A 22481-nucleotide genomic window follows, 5' to 3' on the forward strand; every position below is an offset into this window, starting at 1 on the left:
AAGTGCTATCCTGGTTTATTGTGCTCATGTTCCTGGAGTGGAACTGGGGAACACAACTTTCTGCTTCTGAGGCTGGACAGCTACCCACTGTACCACAGCTGAAACACAAAATAACTGTGAAGAACTGAAGAAAGTCTGTGCCGACTAAAGGAAAACCGTAGATCTGGTTGTCACCCTAAAGTGTACCCCCATCTGTTGTCATTGGTTACAGCCGCACAGTCTTGTGAACCGAGTGAGAATGTCGGACTCTTTCCAGAATTAATCGAAAAGTTCTGAAGCCCATCCTCTCAGCTCATGAACGATTGCTGTTAGTTACGATAGACCTCGGCGTTGATGCCAGAAATTGTTGAAGCGGCAAACCTCAGGGTTTTGCATGAGCCTAAAATTTACATTGCATACCACTGGTGAAATTTCACACCACAGCTCTCTCCTTAGGTCTCTCCCAGACAGCAGTTGTCTGCTTCTCTATGGTTAGCATGCAGTAATTCAAACCGCAGAATTAATCACCAATTGTTGAATCAGGATTACAGGAACCTTTTTGGAGGATTTTGTGTTGCCTGTTCATGTGACAGCACAACTTTTTCAAGCATTGCTGTCATCAAGAAACCATCAGGTTCAATTTAAAAAAATGTTTCTTTTAAGTGGTTACAATTACGTTGTATAAGCTAATATATTAAGGGAGGTCTGGATGGCTCCATGGTGATTGCATTCAAATACTGCCCAGATAGAAGCTATGCAAGTTCTTGTTCTTTCTGTTTGTTCAAACAGTCCTACAAGGCAAATGATAGATTGTAACTAAGCTTCTTGTAGGCATGGGTCCCAATTACAAAATCCATCACAATGTGGCAAGTTCACAGAGGTATAGTGATGTCTGCTGTGGTATAGTAAGAGTGGTAAACATGTTTTAGGATGAGTTGTTCAGGGAGCTTTAGTATCTATTGGAACCATGGTAAAATATTCAATTAGATCGCAACTCAGATTATTCTCTCTTCATTTATTTCTCTTAAATATAAGATAATCACCAATAAACAGAACAGTAAGTTCAAGAGAAACTTCTTTACCCAGAGAGTGGTGAGAATATTGGACGTGCTAGCACAATGAGTATTTGAGATCAACAACATAATTAGGGGAAATGAGATAAAACAGAGATACGAATAAAGGACCTGCTAATAGGTTGTTATGAAGAAAGCTGGGAAGTGTTTGCTGATGTTTACAGACCATGCAAATAGGGATTGGGCTGAATGGCTCCTGTCCTTTGGGGAATGAAATCTGCCATCCTTACTCAAATATGACTTAAGCCCCTCTTATGACTTCAGATCCACAGCAGTGTGGTTGTCTCTTTGCTGCTCTTTGAAATAGTCTAGTAAGCCTTCTCTAGGGAAATCAGAAATGGGTGCCAAATGCTGGCCTTGCCAAAGATACATCCAAAAAACGAACAAAACTTCAAGTAATACTATGACTCCAGGAAGAATTCACCATCAGCCTGCCTTGAACCTGCAAAGTATTTATATGCTTTTCTTCCATATCCTTTGATTTGATTATTAAACAAAACTTGAGCAACTGAAGTTTTGAAACAAATAATTTTCCGACAAGAATTCAACAAATAAGATCAATGTCAGAGATAGACCAAAAGAATGAAGCAGTTTTTAGTTATTCAAACCAACATTGTGAAAAATAAATAACTCTGTGGATTATCTTTGCCCTGGTTTGGGAATGTATTCACTTCATTCTGTAGTCATCAGGTCTGAAAAGAAAGAAAAACTCACAATTAGAGAGTGGAATTTTATCCAACATTAAAAGGCCATCTGTTTAGCATTAATGCAGTCATGACATTAAACAATCTTCAAAAAAATTCATTGAGACACTAATTACAGCCTAATATTCACAATATTAAGGTCTGTTTCTGTAAAAATTAAAATGTACATCTTGAGCCACTATGAACTCAATTTTAAGTGTTCTTGACACCCTTAGCTATCTCTGTTTGAGGTCACGCACAGTTCCTTCTGTGAATGGAAACCAGCCCACTTTATATAGCAAGAGCTCCAATGGGTCCTAGTTTTTTTTTTGTGCAGGGTCAATTCAGCACACGATGATTCATCCACATTGTTTACAAATTTAAGAGTTTTGTCCAAACTTAAATTTTGGAAATGGAATTAACTAAAGTAACCATTTGAAATACAATCAGCTTAAAATTCAGAGTTGTTATCTCAGCTTAAAATTCACTAGGTTTTCAGGTGCACCCTGACTGTGATTCGAGTGAAAGGAAGGGAAACCAGCCTTTACAATGGATACCCACTCAGAAGTGCGGGGGACAGAATTTGTGGCTTGCACCATAGAAGATCAAAGCGAAGGACACCAGGGACTCCCTCTATAGAAAAGCTCTACAATCATCAGCCAGCATTGAAGCTAAGATTTTTAAATATTCATCTGTGGGAGTCGGGCATTGCTCACTGGGCCAGCATTTATTGCCCATCCCTAACTGCCCTTCCTGAGTGAATTGTTAGGTCATTTCAGCAGGCAATTAAGAGTCAACCACATTGCTATGGGTCTGGAGTCAGATCAGAAATGCAGGAATGGCAGATTGCTTTCCCTAAAGGACATTAGTGAACCAGATGAGTATTTACAACAATTGAATGTGCTTACACGATCACCATTAATTCCAAATGTTTTTTATTGAATTCAATTTCACCATGTTCTATGGAAGGATTTGAACCCATGTTCCCAGAACATTATCTGGGTCATTACTACTATGCCACAGCTGCCCTTACAAGACTGAGCTGGTAATGTGGAGGCTGGATCACGGTCCTGAGGAGGTTTCTTTGTTTATTGGTTGAATTCCGAAGGTGCCAAGCGTCTTTTAGAAGGCGTTGGTTTTTGAACAAAAGGCGTCAGTGACCGATATTTGACCTCAGCAAGCATCCAATGAAATGCTCAGCTAAGTGACTTGTTCTGGAGCTTGGAATGCCATGATCTTTCACTTGATCACTGGTATCATGATTGCACATCTACTCTCAAATTCATTGATTGAACTGTGCCATTTGTTTGGAATTTATCATCCAAACAATGACAAACAGATTAATACACTAGATAAAATGGGCAAGGGGTTGGTTCATTTTTTGTTGCAGATACAGTAAACGTAATGATTATTTTTAATTCTTTCATGGCACGTGAGCCTAACTGTGAGGGTCAGCATTTGCCATGAACTGAATGTACTTTTTTTTAAGAGCATTCGGGCAGTTAAGAACCAGCCGCATTGCTGTGGGTCTGGAGTCACATCTTGGCCACATCAGAAAAGTATTACATTTGTGAACCATAAAGGATTTTAGGACAATTGACGATATTTTTACGGTCAGCATTACAGAGAGTAGCCATCAATTCCACATTTTCTTCTACAATTAATTGAATTTAAATCACAGTGGCAGTCCCTGAACTGGTCTCTGAATTACTCATTCAGTGTCATTGCCATTTTGTGACCATCTCTTTGGATTGTGTTATCAAAGAGACTAACTGTTATATTGAGCTAATGGTTTATACACTTAAAATAAGGGAAGTAACATTATGTAACTTGCTGCACAATAAATAAGAATAAGTAACTGAATGTCAATGTGCATATGAACCGGCTTCTGGTTTACAGCGATCTAGTCACAAACCACCACACCAACATATCCAACAATAATCAACATGGACTACAATTCTTTGTAATTCTTCTGCAATCTGTTTACAATAAAAATCTTTGTATGTTTGTGTCAGTGTTTGAAAAGTTTGCATATAGCCAAGAGTATTGTATACTACTTACAAAGCCTCTGGTTTTCCTTCTGGCCAGTGTTAAACATGAGACCACATTTCTTTCCATGGAAGTATCTAATTCTAAAATGTACTGTATATAGATTATATCAAATTGTAAAAATAAATCACATTCCATTCTTTTACAAAATAACAGGTTGTCTCTACCCTTGCACTGTAAGGCCTTATTTATGATTGATCTTTTTATGGTTTTACGTGTCTGTAGTCATACCTTCAGTGAATTGATGTATTTGAACAACCAAGTGGCTCTGCATACCCACACCCTTCAATATCTTCCCATTCAGCATATGCTCAATTTTCTTTTCCTTCTCAAACGTGAAATTGCATCTTCCACCTGTTTTGTTCATTCTATTAACCCATCCTCTACTTACCTGAGAAGTTTTCCTCAAAATTCTTCAAACCTCACTTTTTGTTGCAAATTTACATTTATGAACCTACAAAACTAAAGAATCAAATTCCGTTTAAAACACAACTGTTTTGCTTTCTACAGATGCTGCTAGATCTGCTATTTCCAGTGCTTCGTTTTTGTTTCTGATTTCCAGCATCTGTAGTATTTACAGTTTGTTTTGTGTATTCAGGTTTAAATTTTTACATAAAACCGAAGGCGATCCTGACACACACACAACCCTAAATCTTGGTAGCTGGTGTCAGCATAACCTACCTACTCAGACTGATCTAGTTGCTAAATTGGCTATCTTTCTCTTTCTGTACTGAATTCTTGTTGCATTGGTAAAAACATAACAAACAATAAGGGAAATAAAACCAAAGATTGTCAACCCTATGTCTGACTGATGCTCATGTCTACAATGAATGGTTTGTCTGTTTGCTCCTCACTGACATTGGTTTTTCTTTTCCAATGGCTTGTCTTTGCTAACCTTGTTTGCAAATAAGGATCAGTAACAAAAGAAAAGGTACTGGTGTATAGAAACAAGGAGCAGGATCTCTCTGTCATTCAATCTGATCATGGTTCATCCTCTATCTCAGTGCCATATTCCCGCTTTCTGCGCGTACCCCTTGATGCCTATAAAATTTTTCTTGAATATATTCAGTGAATTGGCCTCCACAGTCTTCTGTGTTAGAGAATTCCGTGGGTTCACTACCCTTTGAGTGAAGAAATGTTTCCTCATTTCAGTCCTAAATGGTCTTCCCCATATCTGAGACTGTGATGCCCTAGTTCTAGATTCCTCAAACAGGAAAAATATCCTCTCTGCATCTAGTCTGTTCAGCCTTGTTATAATTTAAGACAATATGATACAAAACAGGTTATGAATTTATTATTCTCCATTAACTTGTTTTCATGGATTTTCCAACTTTTGATCTCTAGGTCATTTTATTAAATGCACTGAAGACAGGAGTGCCTCTCCCTGCAATGTTCATAGAATAGAATTCATAGAATCCCTACAGTGTGGAAACAGGCCCTTCGGCCCAACAAGTCCACACCGACCCTCAGAGAATCCCACCCAGACCCATCCTCCTCTAACCCACCTAATCTACACCTCCCTGAACACTACGGGCAATTTAGCATGGCCAATCCACCTAGCCTGCACATCTTTGGACTGTGGGAGGAAACCGGAGCACCCTGAGGAAACCCACGCAGACACGGGGAGAATGTGCAAACTCCACACAGACAGTTGCCCGAGGCTGGATTCGAACCTGGGTCCCTGGTGCTGTGAGGCAGCAGTGCTAACCACTGTACCACCGTGCCGCCCACGTTTGTGGAATGAACAGTGGAAGCCTAAGGGTGGTGGGTGGGGAAGGTGAGCTATAGAATGTTGGTACCTTTGAAGAGCTAAAGCCACAAAACTGAGGAAGTGGATCCAGTGTACAGTTGGAAAGTTCTCATGGGAGGCTATGCAAAAGTAAAGGAAGTAACTATAACTGTGATTGAAAGAGGAGCTCAAAAACATTTTTCTAGCATCTGATTAATCCAAGTTTCAGTTTTGTTTGCTAATGTTCCTGTGAACTACTTTGGGACATTTTATTTTGTTGGAGGTGCTCAAAAAATACAAGTTGCTGTTTATTATGAGTTAATTAGAAAACTTGGCACAACCCTGAACTGAAACAAGCAGAAACTTGCTACAAGGAGTTAAGCACAGAAAATACGGATATCTTGACATATCACTGCGATATTTTCGCCATGTTTAAATTTAGGACCTTGAGATCATACTCATGCAGATTAACATTATTTTTTCTTAATTCACTTTATTATATTACAGTTGGTGCTGTTTGGTGCTATGTTTTGAACCAGGAACCAACCATGGAAGGTGAAATTCTTGTTGAAACTGTCAGCTCAAACGAACTGATTTTATGTAAAATGATGTGATGACATGCACACTGCATTACAAAATATCTTCAGAAAAAAATAAATCTACAATTAGTCCTATCTATAGACATTGAAAATACACTTCATTTCACAACCTGTTTAATGCAATGCCTTTTTTTAAGAAAATAAGGGTGTTGTTATAAGAAAGACCAGGTTGAGATAGATTCTTCTTGGAATGACCTGAAGGTGGATGACCAAAATTATACTACCGCCTCAGCACATCCCTGGAAGAAAAACACACCCAAGAACACGAAGATCAGGAGTAAGAGTAGGCTATTTCCTCAAGCCTGCATGACCATTCAATAAGATCATGATTGATCCAACTGTGGCCTCAATTCCACTTTCCCATCCGCGCCCATAACCCTAAACTGCACTGTTGATCAAAACTCTGTAAATATAAATATATTACTGCTTTTCTTTCAGTAAAAGTAGACAAGTTAATATTTTCCCATGTTATATTCTATCTGGCAAGTTTTCCCCTCGCCTTTAACCTGTCCAGACACATCTGTATCGTTTTCACAACTTACGCATCTGTATTGATTTCACAACTTACGCCCCTACTTATCTTTGCATCAACATCAACTGAGGCTGTAAACACGTAAATTGCTGCAATCATTGGGACATGAATGTGAAATAAATTCATTTCTAATCTATTTTAGGGAGATAGAAAGTCACCAGCCTGAAACATTTAACTCTGGGGAGAGGGGGAGAGAGAGACAGGCAAAGGCAGTCGGACCTGCTGAGTATTTCTAGCATTTTCAGATTTGTAGCAACTGCAATATTTTGATTTGGTTTTGACTTGATTTTCCACTGGCTGCAATTACATTGCAATGCTGGTCATGGTCAGACATCATTTATCAAAATACAATTCTCATCAGAAATGGACAGAGTTTATGTTAAAGTGGTTACTATTTTTGGAATATAACTGGCCTGTTCAAAATCTGTTCCATATGTTATATTCTTGGTGGTTACATAATCTAAAAGCGTCTTCTTTTAAATCCACAGTGGATTGACCCCTTGATTCATTAAAGATGAGTGCACAAATAGATTTTGAATATCCTACGTTTTGTGTCTTAACTATCAAATTATTCTGAAGACTCATCAACCTTCATACAAAAACAATCCTTTATGATGCTCAATTTAAACTGATCCTTCATTTATTTATATATTTCCTTTAAACCTTGCCTAAGCTTCACTCCAGGCCATAGGGATCCTGTCAATATTTATTTTTGGTATATGACTGATATATTTCTTAGCCATATATTTCCTACATTAATTATTGAACACAACACAAAGAGTAAAAAAGACCAAGGTGATCCAGACTTGATCAGAATCAGAATGACCAGCCTTTATCAATGCAAATGCTGTCTGAATATGGTCAGTAAACAGCAGCAGGCTTTAGGTAGTAAAAACCATCTAGATGTTTGTTGGGCACCTTAGTTAAGCCACTGTTTTATATCACTGAGCAGGAGCCTGTAGTCCTGACACCTTTTGATTAGATGTTCACTGAATCAGAATAAGGTTAATAGCGGTCACCTACCATTACAAACAGCTTTGATGATTTAACCTTCTTTCTCTCAGAAATTACTAGAAGCAAGATCTTGGCACGATCCCACATTTTGATTTTGAGGTAATCCCATCACAATATACCCATAAAACAGCGTACTTACAACATTCTGAAGATTCTGAACTTGGCCCGCAATAAAAGCCAGAGCTAAAACAAATGAAATTCAAATCTGCATCTTAAATTTCTCCTAAATGACACTAGCTTCCTTTCACATGAACTGTTCCACTAAATGATGTAATCAGTTAGACAATGTAAGCAGAACATCCATGACTAAACCAAAACATCATTGGTGGAATGGTAAAATTGACCAATATAACATCAAAGCTTTGTTTTTGACTCTGCCTCAAATTACCCCATCATTGTCTCTATCCCATTCCTTGGCAACAGTCTGATGGTTTAAAAATCATGGCTCCATATGTAACATTGAAATCAGCTTTCAACCACATCTGTGTCATTATAAAATCATATGTTTCCACCTCTGTAACCACGTCCAACTCTGCCCTGTCTCAGCTCATTAGCGGTTGAAAGCCTCTCTTGTGCCTTTGTTTTTTCTAGATTTGACTATTTCAACGCATTCCTGGCAAACTTATATTTTACCCTTCATAAACTTGAGGACATACAAACATTGCTGCTTGTGTCATAACTTGCAGAAGGTCCCTATGCTCCATTATTGCTTGCTGACCAATATTGTCTCCTGGTTAAGGTACATAGGAACAGTTGGAGGCCTTTCAGCCCCTTGAGCCTGTAGCACCATTCAAAAGGATCAAGGCTGATCTATATGCTCCATATACCTGCCTTCAGCCCAGATTCCTAGTACCCTTGCTTAACAAAAATTTATCTATCTCAGATTAAAAATTAACAACTCATTCTGCATCTACTACCATTTGTGGAATCTACTGTCTAATCCTAGAATCCTCAACCAGTGGAAATAGCTTATCTTTATCTCCCTTTTTCCTGTCAACATCTTGAAGACTTATTAGATCACTCCTTCTAAATTCTAGAGAAAACAGGCCTAATTTGTATAATCTCTCCTCATAGCTTAACCCCTGAAATCCAAGTATCATTGAGTTTAAAATTCTCACATCTGTTTTCAAATTCCTCTATAGGCTTGTCCACCCCAATCTTGGTGACCTCCTCCAGCCCAACAATCCTATGAAGTGTCTGTGCTCCTCCAATTTTTCTTATGCATCTCCAAGGTGAATAATTTCACCATTGCTAGTCATAACTTTTAGCCACCCGGACTCCAAGCTCTGGAATTCCGTCCCTAAATTTTGCTTACTTTCTCTCCCCATTTAAGATACCTCCATCTGGCCTTAGTATCTCCTTAAGTGGCTTAGTGTTGAACTTCATAGAATAGAATCATAGATTCCCCACAATGTAGATCAACGCCATTCGGCTCATTGAGTCTGCACAGACCTTCTGAACAGCATCCCACTCAGACCCATCCAATCACTGTAATCCTGCATCTCCCATAGCTAATCCATTTAGCCTGCACACTCCTGGATATTATGGCGCAATTTCAAATGGCCTATCCATCCAACCTGCAGATCTTGGATTGTGGGAGGAAATCCACATAAACACTTGTTTGATAAAGCTCCTGTGATACAGTTTGGAAGGTTTTGCTACAATAAAGGTGTTGTGTAAATATAAATTGTTGTTGCTGTTCACTAATTCCTACACAACTGATAGGAATTATAGACAAATACAATTAACTTGTATTAATTCTTACATTTTCTCTTTCAGCACCATCCTGCTCTCACTCCAAACATGATTAATATGGTGATGCAAATTTTGTTTCGTTTAGAACGTGCCACGTGAGGGAGCAGTGGATGGAAGTTCAATACTAACTTTCAAAAGGAACTTGAATAAATATTTGAAAAGGAAATGAAACAAAAAGACTTCAGGGGAAGATCAATGTCAGGGCACTACCTGGTCAAAGTTTAGAAAGAACTGGCACATGCTCAATGGGTCGAATGACCTCCTCCAGGCTGTAAGATTTTATGAAATCTTTCTTCTGAAGGTGCTTACTAATTGACAAAGTACAAATTGCCAGATATATTTCTAAACTTTGTATAAATAGCTGCTAATTATCACTGAGCTCAGAGATGACAATGGGCAAGGTATTTGAGTATAAAGTGGTTAACAAGAAGCAAGTCTTCTATTTGTTGCCTGGCACCTACATTCCTGCATTTCCAATATGCATCAACTTTATACAATCAGAAACAAGAACCTGAGCTCCTTTAAACCTTCTTTCTCCAAGGCAATTAGCATCACCCAGTGTGAAATCAGTGTAAAGCCAGAGACTTGTTGACAGGGAATTACAGTCCGGTGAGCCTAAGCATCAGTGGTGGGTAAGTTGTTGGAGGGGATTCTGAGAGACAGGATCCACATGCATTTGAAAAATTAAGGACTAATTAGGGATATTCAGCATGGCTTTGTGCGTAGGAAATAATGTCTCACAAATCTGATTGAGTTTTTTGAAGAGGTGACCAAGAAGATAGATGAAGGCAGAGTGGTGAACATTGTTTATGTGGATTTAGCAAGGCCTTCGACAAGGTTCCATAGACTGGTTAGTAAGGTTAGATCACATGGGATCCAGGGAGAGCTAGCTGGTAGGATGGCGCCGACACCAGACGACTCCTTGCGAGCTCCTACAGCAGATCTAACTCTAACATTTCTTATAATCATTTTACACTTTTAAACTTAAATTCTAAATCAATCAAAATTGGCTTGATGGCAGGAGACAGAGGTGTTGCTAGAGGGTTGTTGTTCAGGCTGGAGGTCTGTGACCAGTGGTGTGCCACAGCGATTGGTGCTGGGTCCACTGTTGTTTGTCATTTATATAAACGATCTGAATGAGAATATAGGAGGCACGGTTAATAAATTTTCAGACAATTCCAAAATTGATGGTACAGTAGACAGTGAAGAAGGTTATCCAGGATCTTGATCAACTTGGCCAGTGGGCCGAGGAATGGCAGATGGAGTTTAACGCAAATAATTGTGAGGTTTTGCATTTTGGTAGGACAAACTAGAGCAGAATTTACACAGTTAATGGTAGGGAATTGGAGAATGTTGTGGAATAGCGAGATCCAGGGGTACTGGTACATATTTCCTTGAAAGTGGCATCACAGGCAGACAGGGTGGAGAAGGTGGTGGTGTTTGGCATGCTTGCCTTCATTGGTCAAAGCACTGAATACAGAAGTTGGAACATCATGTTACAGCTGTACAAGACATTGGTAAGGACACATTTGGAGTACCGTATACAATTTTGCTTGCCCTGCTATTAAACTGGAAAGGATACAGAAAAGAAATTGCAAGGATCTTACTAAAACTGGAAGGTTTGAGTTAGGAAGAGAGACTGGACAGGCTGGGTCCTTTTATTTCCCTGGAGCATAGGACGCTGAGGGATAACCTTATAAAGGTTGGTAAAATCATGAGGGGCGTAGATAAAGTGAATAGCCATGGTCATTTTCCCAGAGTGGGGAGTCCAAAACTAGAGGATTTAGAATCATAGAATCCCTACAATGTGGAAGGTTTAAGGTGATGGGGAAAGATTTAAAAGGGGCCTGAGAGGCAACGTTTTCACACAGAGGGTGGTGCATATATGGAATGAGATGCCAGAGGAAGTGGTAGAGGTGGGTACAATTACATTTAAAAAACACTTGCACAGGAACGTGGATAGATAAGATTTTGAGGGGATATGGGCCAAACACAGGCAAATGGGACTAGTAAAGTTTAGGAAACCTGTTGGCATAGACGAGTTGGGCCGAAGAGCCTGTCTCTGTACGCGGTGATGCTGTGACTTACTGAATTGAGATGATGGGCATGTGGCTGGGTACATGAATAGGAACGGTGTACAGGTATATGGGCCAAATGGTGGGAAATGTGCCTAGATTAGTTTAGGATATCCGGTCAACATGGACAAGTTGAGCCGAAGGGTCTGTTTCCATGCTGTATAACTCTATGACTTTAAAGAAAGCCAAGTCCCTGAACCACAGGGGCTTACAGCTGCAGGTACGTAAGGAAGGAAATGCCATTAATGAAACAAGGTAGGCTGCAGCAGCATCTATCAAGATGGGAAGGGTGTCTCAGAATTAAGTAAAAGGAACATGTGAAACAAATCTGTCAAAGAGATAACTCCAGGGCTTACACACCAATTAACCTGTGTTTAATACAGGATAACTGGGGGTCAGTTAACCCGGTTGGCTGAAGAGCTGGTTTGCAATGCAGAAAGCCACCAACAGTATGCATTCAATTCCCATACCAACTGAGGTCACCATGAAGGTCTTGCCTTCTCAACCTTTCCCCTCACCTGAGGCATGGTGACCCTCAGGTTAAACCCATCATCAGTTGTCTCCCTCTAATGACAGAGCAGCCTTATGGTTCTCTGGAACTAAAGTTACTGTACTTTTATGACAGGGCAAAACCTGCGGAGCTTTCCCAAAGGAATAAATGATTAATCAAGTGGAGAAATACAGAACTATAAGAGATAGCCAGCACGGAAATCATGTTAGTTAAATCACTTTGGAGCTCTTTGAAGATTTAACAAATCTCATAAACAGGTGAAGATTAGTAGATAATACTTATTTTGATTCCAGCTGAGATTCTGATGAAATGTGGCTGAGGAAATCTGCTTACATGTTGGCAAGGCCCTGTATAGCTGGATTTCGACTGAAACAAGTTGTAATTCAGCTGAAATAGACGAAGCAAAGAAAGGTAAAATGTGGAAGTGGACTTGTATTAAATAAGGTAACTTTTAGGGTGCCTCAGAGGAGCAATGGTTACTGCCCTATATGGTGTATTAAAATTATTGATCTTTTTATTCTTCTGAAATTTTAATTGTGGACTGAAAAGGGAAAAGGACTGATTTGAAAACCAAGGAAGGTTGCACTTTTAAAAGCAAGTAACCCAACACTTATTGCAAGTGCTGTTTACACAAGGCTGATTCCAGCAGTAGATCACAGATCATACAATCCCTACAGTGTGGAAACAGGCCATTCAACAGATCACATCCACACTGACCCATGACCCTACCCTATCCCTGTAACCCTACAATTCCCACAGCTACTCCATTTGCCCAAACAACCCTGGACACTATAGGCAATTTAACATGGCCAGCCAACCAAACCTGCACATGTTTAGACTGTGGGAAGAAACTGGAGTACCTGCAGGAAAACCACGCAGATACGGCGAGAAAGTGCAAAATCCACACAGAGACTGGAATCGAACTCAGATCCCTGGCGCTGTGAGGCAGCAGTGCTAACCACTATACCACCGTGCCACTAGTAGAAGCAGTTTGCAGATGAGCTGGAGCCAAGGACTATATTCAAATGGAGGTCGGCTGGCAGCAAATAGCTGATTGGTTTGTGGACTAGTGACCAGTTATGAATGACAAAGACCTTCTACCCACAAACAACCATTTAATTGGCTCCCAGTAAGCTGAACAGCTTGAAGCAGTGAATGATATAGAGAGAAGACATCGTTTTTCCACAGGGACAGCAGCTGTCTCTGTTATCTGCCATAGAAAAACATCTTAAGTCTGATTCTTTTTATAACTGGTGTCTTAACCAGTAAGCAAGAGATTTTATAAGTATGAAGCAAACAATCTTTACTTCCTACAAGCAGGAGAAGCTGGAGAAGCATCACGGAGAAGCATGTGCTGACAAGCCAAAAGGACCATCTCAGCGAGCCCAATGAACAGGGACCATTGAATTGCTTTCTCAGTCCTTCCCTCCGCACACAAGTGCTTTTTGTTCCTGTTTTGGTCTGTCTGTATGTGTGTGCATATAAGGGGTTTAGAGTTTTAACTAGTAGAGTTATATGTCAATGGTTCATGATTGTTTACCTGCAGACAGACCCTAGTTATTTGTAATAAATAGTAATTCTTGTAAAATACAGAAACCTGGTCCAAGTTTTTGTTTAACCTAAGTTGACAGGTAAATTGGGTAAGTCTGTGTACTTTTTAAAATTGTAACTTTTAAAATCATATCTTTTGTGACAATTCCAGGAATAGCTGGGCTTGATTTCCAGCGTGCTACCCATGTGAAAAATAACACTAGGAAGTCAAAATAGAAACTAAATCTGTCTACATTTGTAGATTAACTCAAACTGGATGGGACTGAAAACAACAGGAAGTAGATTAAATACAAAAGGAACTAGACAGACGTTTGAGTAATAGCAAAATACTATGGAAGCCAGAGATCCGAAACAAAGACTGGAAGTGCTGGAGAATCTCAGCAGGTCTGGCAGCATCTATGGAGAGAGAAACAAAGTCATAGATCATAGAATCATAGATCATAGAATCCCTACAGTGTGGAAACAGCCCTTCAGCCCAACAAGTCCACAATCTCTCAGAGCATCCCATCCAGACCCATCACCCTACAACCCAGCTATCTACACATCCCTGAACACCACAGGCAATTTAGCATGGCAAATCCACCTACCCTGCACATCTCTGGACAGTGGGAGGAAACCCACACAAACACGGGAAGAATGTGCAAACTCCACACAGACAGTCGCCCGAGGGTGGATTTGAAACCAGGTTCCTGGCGCTGTGAAGCAGCAGTGCTAACCACTGAGCCACCGTGCCGCCCTATATGCATTGGCCCGAAATCGAACCTGGGCCTCCCGTGTGGCAGGCGAGAATTCCACCACTAAACCAGTAAAGCAAGTCAATGTTTCATGTCTAATGTATTTTCTTCAAAACTGAAGAGGCTGGAAAATGAAATGCATTGACCTAAGGACTGGGCTGAAATCACAATTTGAGTATGTGTAAAGGAAATGATAACGGAAACAGTGACAACAAGCCAAATAGTATTATGCTGTAGGAAAGTGATTTGGGTACATTGGTTTATATAGTACTGGAATCGTTAGCCTAGTATGTGTCAGCAGCAATCACAATCACTACAGGTCAAATCTCATGGTGGTACAGCCAGAGGAATAATTCAAATTTCAGGAAGTGACACGGAGTTTCTACAGATCACTGTTTCAGTTTCACATGCGTGTGTACAAAGCTGGTCACCACCTTATAAGAAAGGCACTGTAAGATAGTATTCAGCCCTAATTATGAGAATAGGCTGCAAAAGTGGGAATATTTACACTGGGGAAGAAATGAGCACATGGAACCACTTAAAGTACAGACAATATGTTTAAACACAGTAGTACAACTCACGGCAATAGGGCACAATGTAAAGTAAGGGTGAGAATGTGGGAGAGCAGGTGTGACTGTATCAGATAATTTAAGAGACAAAACGTTAGATAAGTGCTGAGAGAAATAAAAATGGAAGAGAATTGTAACACCCAGATATCATAAATATAAAATCCCATGCTAATGGAACCAGCCAGACAATAGTCTTTTCACTTCTGCTTGTTCCTATTAGATTCAATCTCATCATAGTTTACAGACCTCACTCATGTCCCTTAAGACTACATTTCTCCAAACTGAATAATCCTAACTCCTTGTGATTATTCCTATATCGAAGCTTCCAAGTTTAATTATTGGTCTAATTATCTTTTTCTCAAGCTTTCCAACAACATCAACTTACATTCATGTAGCACTTTTAATGTATTAAAACATACCAAGGCATTTGACAAGAGCGATATTGATGTTAATTTAAGACTAAACCATATTAAAATGAGTGATCAGAAGCCTGGCCATGGAGACAAGCTTTAATGAGCATTTTAAGGGAGAAGAAGGAACTCAAAAGTTGAACAGGATCAGCAAAGAATTCTAGAGCTAGTTCAAGATTGCAACCAATTTATTCAGGACAAGCAAATAGTAGAAATTCAGGCTGGTTAACGAAACCACTGTGAAATTCACAAAACATGAGGTTAATCTGTAACATTAGTAAGACTGACTCATGAGTGGTGTAAAAGGTCATATAGGAATTTGCACAGAGTAGGGAATAGCATTTTGTAAATATTTGGCTCTTATCCCCTATTCCTTTATATTTTCTTAACAAATTGCTTGAATACAGGTTGCTTAAGAGTTGGTTTCTCCCTTTATCAGCTCAGCTTTTGTCTCCATACCGTGAAAATTAAGCATAAAAACAGTGTGGATAAAAACACGAGTGTCAAAGCAATTCAATGTGACTACAAAAACTTCTACATGTATTATTAGTAATGAATAGTAGCACATTTGGAAATATCCACAGAGATCTGAAAGGTTCTCTATGATTCACAAATTCATAGATGCTCCCTTTACAATGAAGGTACCATAAGACAAATGAGATCTCATTGCAGCCTCAGACTTAAAGGGTGCTTTTTAATCACACCCCTGGAGGTAGTCCACATCTTGGAGCTAAACATAAATGCATTTATGTTTAAAAAAGGGAATAAAGATATATCAATTTGAAGTGCCTGAGATCACAGTCAACATGGGAAATTCTTTATTCCATTAGATTGTTTTGCTCATTGTCCATGAGGGTATCTACATCTACACAGCATTGAGTTTCACTTTGGTTTTCAGGGTGTTGGTAGATGAGCCTACTGGATGCGATTTTCCAGTCAGGTTGGTGGTGGAGTAGACTATTTTTAAGGCACCTTTTCTTGCCTCTTCACCACACACTGTAAGCAGAGTGGATACTAAACACGGCTGCTCAGTTGTGAAGAAAGCTGCTGTGTGCTGTCCTGTTCCTGTTCCAACAGCAAAATGACTGAGTCAAATTCGACTGCCTATGTTCCAGTCTGAAGCTAGGGACTTCCAGATCTCACAATCCTGTGCCTGTCAGCTCTTGCAATTGTCGTACGGCTTGTGTTGTATGTGGGGTGGGGTGGAGATCGAATTAGTCTAGGTAGGTGCCTTATGTGAGACATCTTTTAACGTGGGAATGCTGTTGCACATGAGCAGACAAACTGTACTTGACAAACAAAAAATCGATCCAGTTTCAGTGGCAAGGAATCCTGACTTAGTGCTATAGACTCCACCCATTTTCAGTATCAGTATCACATGAGTACATTCCACCTGGATTGCCATTGAGGACTTGTTTTGAATTGCACTTTGTCTGGTTCATTCCCTCTGACCTTACCATTAGGGTGACCATGCCAGGAGTTGAGAAGTCCTGATGGCATTGCTTCGGGGATCATCGAATCACTCAAGTGGCTCAATCAATCGGAAGTTCTATGGAAGATCCTGTCAAAGGCCAGCTGTCCAGCGAAATTCATCAACATCCTCTGGTTCCTCCACAATGAGGTATCTGCAACAGTCCTCACTAATGACAATATGACAGAATCCTTCAGGTCATGACAGGGATATATCATCACCCCTATCCTTTTCTCCATCTTCATCACCACCAGTCTTCAACTTGTCAAGAACAAACTTCCCGGTGATGTAGACACTGTCTACAGGATGGACAGAAGACTTTTCAATCTCAACCCGTTGAAATCCAAAAAGTAAAAAGACATAGACTTCACTGTGGAACTTCAGTACGTGGATAATAATGTCTTCTCTGTTTCTCAGAAGAAAGTCTTCAAACCTCACTTAATGCCTTTGCAAAAGCATGCCAAAGAATTGGTATCAGCCTTAACCTCAAGAAGACTCAAATCCTATACCAATCTGTCCCAGGTCAAGATCAATGGAGGAATCTTCCCAAATGTAGAACATTTCCTCTATCTGGGAAGCTATTTCTCATCCAAGGCTGACATCAATGTGGAGATTCAACATTGCATCCAATCTGCAATGCCTAAGGATGAGAGGCTTTGACGACGTTGACATTAGGGCTGATACCAAAATCCTTGTGTCTCAGGCTTCTCTTCTATATGGCTCCTATATATGGCTCTGAAACGTGGACCAGTTATAGTTGCCACCTCAAGATCCTTGAGAAATACCATTAATGCTGTTTGAGATGAATCCTTTGCATCAGCTGGGAGGACAGGCATACTGACATCAGAGTCCTTGAAACAGCTACCAGCATCAACATCAGGGCCGTGATCATTCAAAACCGACTCCGCTGCGCAGGCCACATGCTTAGGATACCCAATTTCTGACAACGAAAACAAATCTTCTTCATTGAGCTTAAGGAAGTCACTTGAATGAGAAAGGAAGTGTTTCAAAGACCTCCTGAAAGGCTTCCCTCATGAAACGCAACATTAACGTCAATGCATGGGAAATCTGCATTCAGAAGAAACCGACTTGGAGGAAACTCCTGTATGAAAGGACATATTTCTTTGAGAAAGACCTAGCAGCAAGAGAAAGCATGAGAAGGAAATGGAGAAAGAAAAGTCAATAATCTCAAGGCCAAGGACCAATTCTACCTCCCAGAAACACCTGCCAAATGCGTGGTCGGAGATGCAGCTCTAGGATCAGGCTAATCAGGCACGCAAGGACCCAGAGAACATATTACCAGTGACACGGAATTTCCTAGATGAACAATCATACTCATCAGCGAGTGATTGCCAACGACAAAGGATTATGGATAATATCTTATTCTACTGCGAGGAGGCAGTTTTGCTCAATGTGTTGTGTATGACACTGTGAGATAATAGCATAGGCTCTCTTTAGCTAATTAGCAAATTATTTTTGCTGCTAGCTTAGTACAAGTGTTAACATTTAAGATAAATGAATGAACAATCTGGAGGAGGGAATTGCAGGAAAATGCAGTCGTGCAGGAACATTCCTTTTTGAATTTTAGATAATTTTATTGCTTGCACTAATACTCCGGTTATTAGTCTTTTTTTTTGTGATTTCTGCTTCATACTCTGGGTTTACAGATTCCTATATTCCTTCAACCCACCCTCTCTGCAACCTCCTGTAGCCCAAGTCCCAGGTGATGGCTTTCAACCATCTTTCTGTTCATCACCAGTTGCCTCCATTACTCTATCAATGCAGGAGCACGTATAGTTACCTTGTGGGGGAGGTTGGTTAGCTCAGTTGGCTGGACAGCTGGTTTGCAACGCAGCGATTCCCGTACTGGTCGAGGTTACCACGAAGGACTCTCCTTCTCAATCTCTCCCTTTGAAGTGTGGTGACCCTCAGGTCAAACTACCATCAGTCATGTTTCTCTTTCTCTCATGAGAGAGCAGCTCAGCCCAAGATCTGCTAAGACAATGGGGACTTTACCTTTAGTCAACCTGTCACTGATCAGTTTTTGAATTTCTACTTCACTCCCCAATTTAATAGATTTCTTAAACGCGTTCTTCATTATCATGTTTACGATCATCTCTCTCAACTCAGGACTAGTTTCCTCCTCGGTGAACCATGTTGAGACGTTTAAATGCACGAATAAATGCACAAAATTTAAGCAATAACTAGAACAGATACAAGACTTTAGTTCTTTTGAGCATAAAATGTTAAAATATGGAATTCTCTTAAACAAGACATAGTTGAAGTGAGGCACATAAGTTAGTTTCAGAAGGGAACAGATGCTTGAAGAATACAGAGAAAAGAAGCGGAAGAGTGGAACGTGAATGAGTAAGTGATTTCTGTGGGGAGAAAATACTGGTACATACTTGACAGGTTGTGTGGCCAATTCCTGACTATAATTTTAAAATTTACATTTGAAATATATATTTTAAGATTTTGCTCATTATACAATTAAACATTTAACACTGTAAACCTGGAGAGGAAGTTGTATCAAATGAAGGGCACTTATTTTGCCTCTGAAATACAGTTCAGTCAAACTAATTTGTTTTGAAAGATCAGGATATCATTTGGAACAGAGACCTAACTCTATCATTTCCAATAAACCATGTGACTCAATCAAGTGCCTTGCAGGAAAACCTGTGCTGTTAACTGATGGAATGTTTACACTACTGAGTTTATGACAGACAAAAAAAAACCAGGGGCCCAAAGTTAGTTTTGACTTCAGTTCAGAAGCATGAAGTTTTAGTTCAGAAGATAGTTTTTACTCTAGAAGAAGGTTTTTAGTTGATGTCCAAGCTGGAAGAATTTGTTTAGAAGTGTTCGAGTTATCGGAACTAGAAAGTGGTTCAGGCCAGAAGTGAAAAAACCTGTAAAGTTATCTTGACAGCCCAAGAAGGAAAACCAAAAAGAGTTAGTTAAGTAAGAAATTGAAGAATTGAAAATAGGGGCGATATTTCTCTGGGAGTTGAGTAACCATAATGGATATCGCTGAGAAGCGTGTTGAAACTTTAAGGTTCTGTTTACATTAAGATCTTATAAAGTCATTTATCTGGAGCTTATTCTTTTTCTTTTGAGTAATACACTTGTGTTCCTTTGTTAAAGAATATTTGCAGCCTCGTGTGAATATGCGTCAGCATCTAAAGGTAAAGTCACCATAGTTCTTCCAGACCATGAGGCTGCTGTCCCACGAGACACAGACAACTGGTGGTGATTTAATCTGAGGGTCATCATTCTGCAGCGCAAACCAGCATCACAGCAAACAACTGTAAAAACTAAAACCTATTACTATAAAGCCAGGTTTCACCCTGGGATCTTACTTGTCTATTATTACCATCAGCTGGGATAATAATCACTAACGTTTAGAAAGGCTATGTGGAAAAGACTAAAGAAAACCCATAGCTTTTTATAAACTGAAGAGTCAGATTCTTACTGAAAGATCGGAGCAAGTACTGTTGTACTGCTAAAATTATAAGAAAAATTTGTTTTCTCCTGAACTGATAATACAGTTTAGATCTTATATACAACAAGTTTACTTAAAATAAATAGACTAGTATGTGGAGAATCATGTGGGATAAATTGTACTTCTCAGAACTGGAATACAGCTTTAATCTTTGGAAAGTGAATCTTTTTTTCCATCTAATTGCTCCAGCTTGGATAGAACAGTATATGTCTGAAGATAGTGTCTGCAGACCTGATTAAAAACAGCTATTATTTTCTGCTTAGGAATAGTCTTTCTAAAGTTTTTGCACAACAATGAAACACATGCTTCCAATCATGGCACTGTGTTTGTGGTTACAGTAATTTGGGACCAAAATGAGACAGTACAGTTGTGACAATATCAGATTGCAATGAAGTAGATAATAATACAAAATGCTACAAAATCTATGTCACTAATTTTCCTCTGATATTGAACAAAACTGTTGCAGGCTTATGTTACAGAAGAAATTGGAGTTGGAGCAGGCCATTTGGCTCCTCAGGATCACTCCATTAATCAACAAAATCATGGTCGATCTTTTACCTCAAATCCATTCTGATAAAGTAGATCTACACCCCTTAATTCGAAAAATATATTAATCCCTGTCTTGAACATACTCAACAATTAAACATACAGACCTCTCAGCGGGCAGAAAAAGCCAAAGATTCAGAAAACTTTGAATTGAGTAAGTTCTCTTCATCTCAGTCCTATATGGCTGATCCCCTATTCTGAGACTTTAACTTGTGTTCTAGATTCCCCAGCATCTACCCCTTCAAGCCCTTAAGAATTATTTGAGTCTCAATTAGATCACCATTCATTCTTCTAAGCTCCTGTATTAGTGAAGTCTCCTAACCTCTCAGAAAGAGCAATCTTCTCATCCTAGGAAGCTGTCTAGTAGAACTTTTGTTGCATTCAGTCTGGAGAAAATATGTCCTTCCTCCTGGGAGGAGACCAAAACTGGTCACAGTACTACCCCAGCACCCCCCACACCCCCAAAAAAAACTTAAAAAGACATGATTGCTGAAGAGGTGGGTAACAGGGTTTGGTGAAGGAAGTGAGTTTGTTGAGGAATGGTGTGTTCAGGTGCAGGGTAGGATATAGGATTGCAAACATTTGTAGAGATAGCCTGAGGCAAAGTGATGGGAGAAGTGACTACAAATTGAAAGCCAGTTTGGAACGGTAAGATACAGGCGATGTGTGAATGGGACTTAGTGCAGGCCAGCAAAGGTGTGGTGGCTGTCTGTGAGATCATGGGAGCAAGGACAACTTTTAAAGTAGCCACCTATAAAGCATATACAAGGGTTTCAATGGTAAAGGCACCCCGAAGCCAGAATATCTTCTCTTAGATAAGAGGCCCAAATGTATTCACATTATTCCAGCTGTAATCTAATCAGTGTCTTGTACCATTTTAGCTAGAAGTCTCTATTTTTATGCTCCATTTACCCTCTCTATTACCTGCTGAACTTGTATTCTAATGCGATTTATGCACAAGGACTTTCAAATCCCTTTGTACTGCAGCTTGCTTCAGTCTTTCTCAATTTAAATAATGTCAGCTCCTCTATTCTGGCTTCCAAAGTGCATAATCACACACTTCCCCATATTACATTCCATCTGTGAAGATTTTGCCCACTCACTTAACTTGTTTATATCTCTGATGTTGAGATGCTGATGTTGGACTGGGGTGGACAAAGTCAGAAGTCACACGACACTAGGCTATAGTCCAACAGGTTTATTTGAAATCACGAGCTTTTGGCATCCCTTCAGCAGGTGAAGTGAGAAAGAAGCACACAGAACACAATTTATGGGCAGAGAAAGATTAAGGGCAGGGAGATCAAAAGACCATATAAATGATGTGAGTGGAGTGCTGAATAATGAGTCCCTGCAGGTGATCCGATATTAGACGGTCTGAGTAAAGTGGCAACAGCTGAATAACAAGTGAAGGGATGACCTATAATCCGAGTAAATGAGGCAGAGAGAATATTACGAAAAATTAAAAATAAGGTGGTGCTGGAGACAAACCAAATGACTGGAAGAGCATGATTGGTTAGATCCCCAGCATGCAACTTTTATACCTAAGTCATAAGTAATCCAAAACTGTACAAACTAACTAAGGTAGAGAGATATAACAATTCTTCCAGGTGATGGTAGCAAAACAGGACAGGAGGAAGATTTTACAGATACAAAACAGTGTGGTGGGGCACGACATGAACCCAAGATCACAGTTGAGGCCATC

At 39.7% G+C, this 22481-nt stretch overlaps 1 protein-coding gene across 1 annotated transcript in view; it reads right to left on the reverse strand.

Moving 5' to 3' along the window:
* Window positions 1–974: 974 nt before the first annotated feature.
* Window positions 975–22481, reverse strand: part of mrpl13 (mitochondrial ribosomal protein L13) — an 86036-nt gene continuing 64529 nt past the window's right edge. Inside the window, exon 7 of the mRNA XM_048595523.1 lies at window positions 975–1744. Coding sequence (XP_048451480.1) covers window positions 1720–1744 — 25 coding nt within the window. The 3' untranslated portion in view covers window positions 975–1719. The remainder of the gene's footprint in view (window positions 1745–22481) is intronic.

The sequence above is a fragment of the Rhincodon typus genome, chromosome 4 (assembly GCF_021869965.1).
Source record: "Rhincodon typus isolate 14 chromosome 4, sRhiTyp1.1, whole genome shotgun sequence".
NCBI lineage: Eukaryota > Metazoa > Chordata > Chondrichthyes > Orectolobiformes > Rhincodontidae > Rhincodon > Rhincodon typus.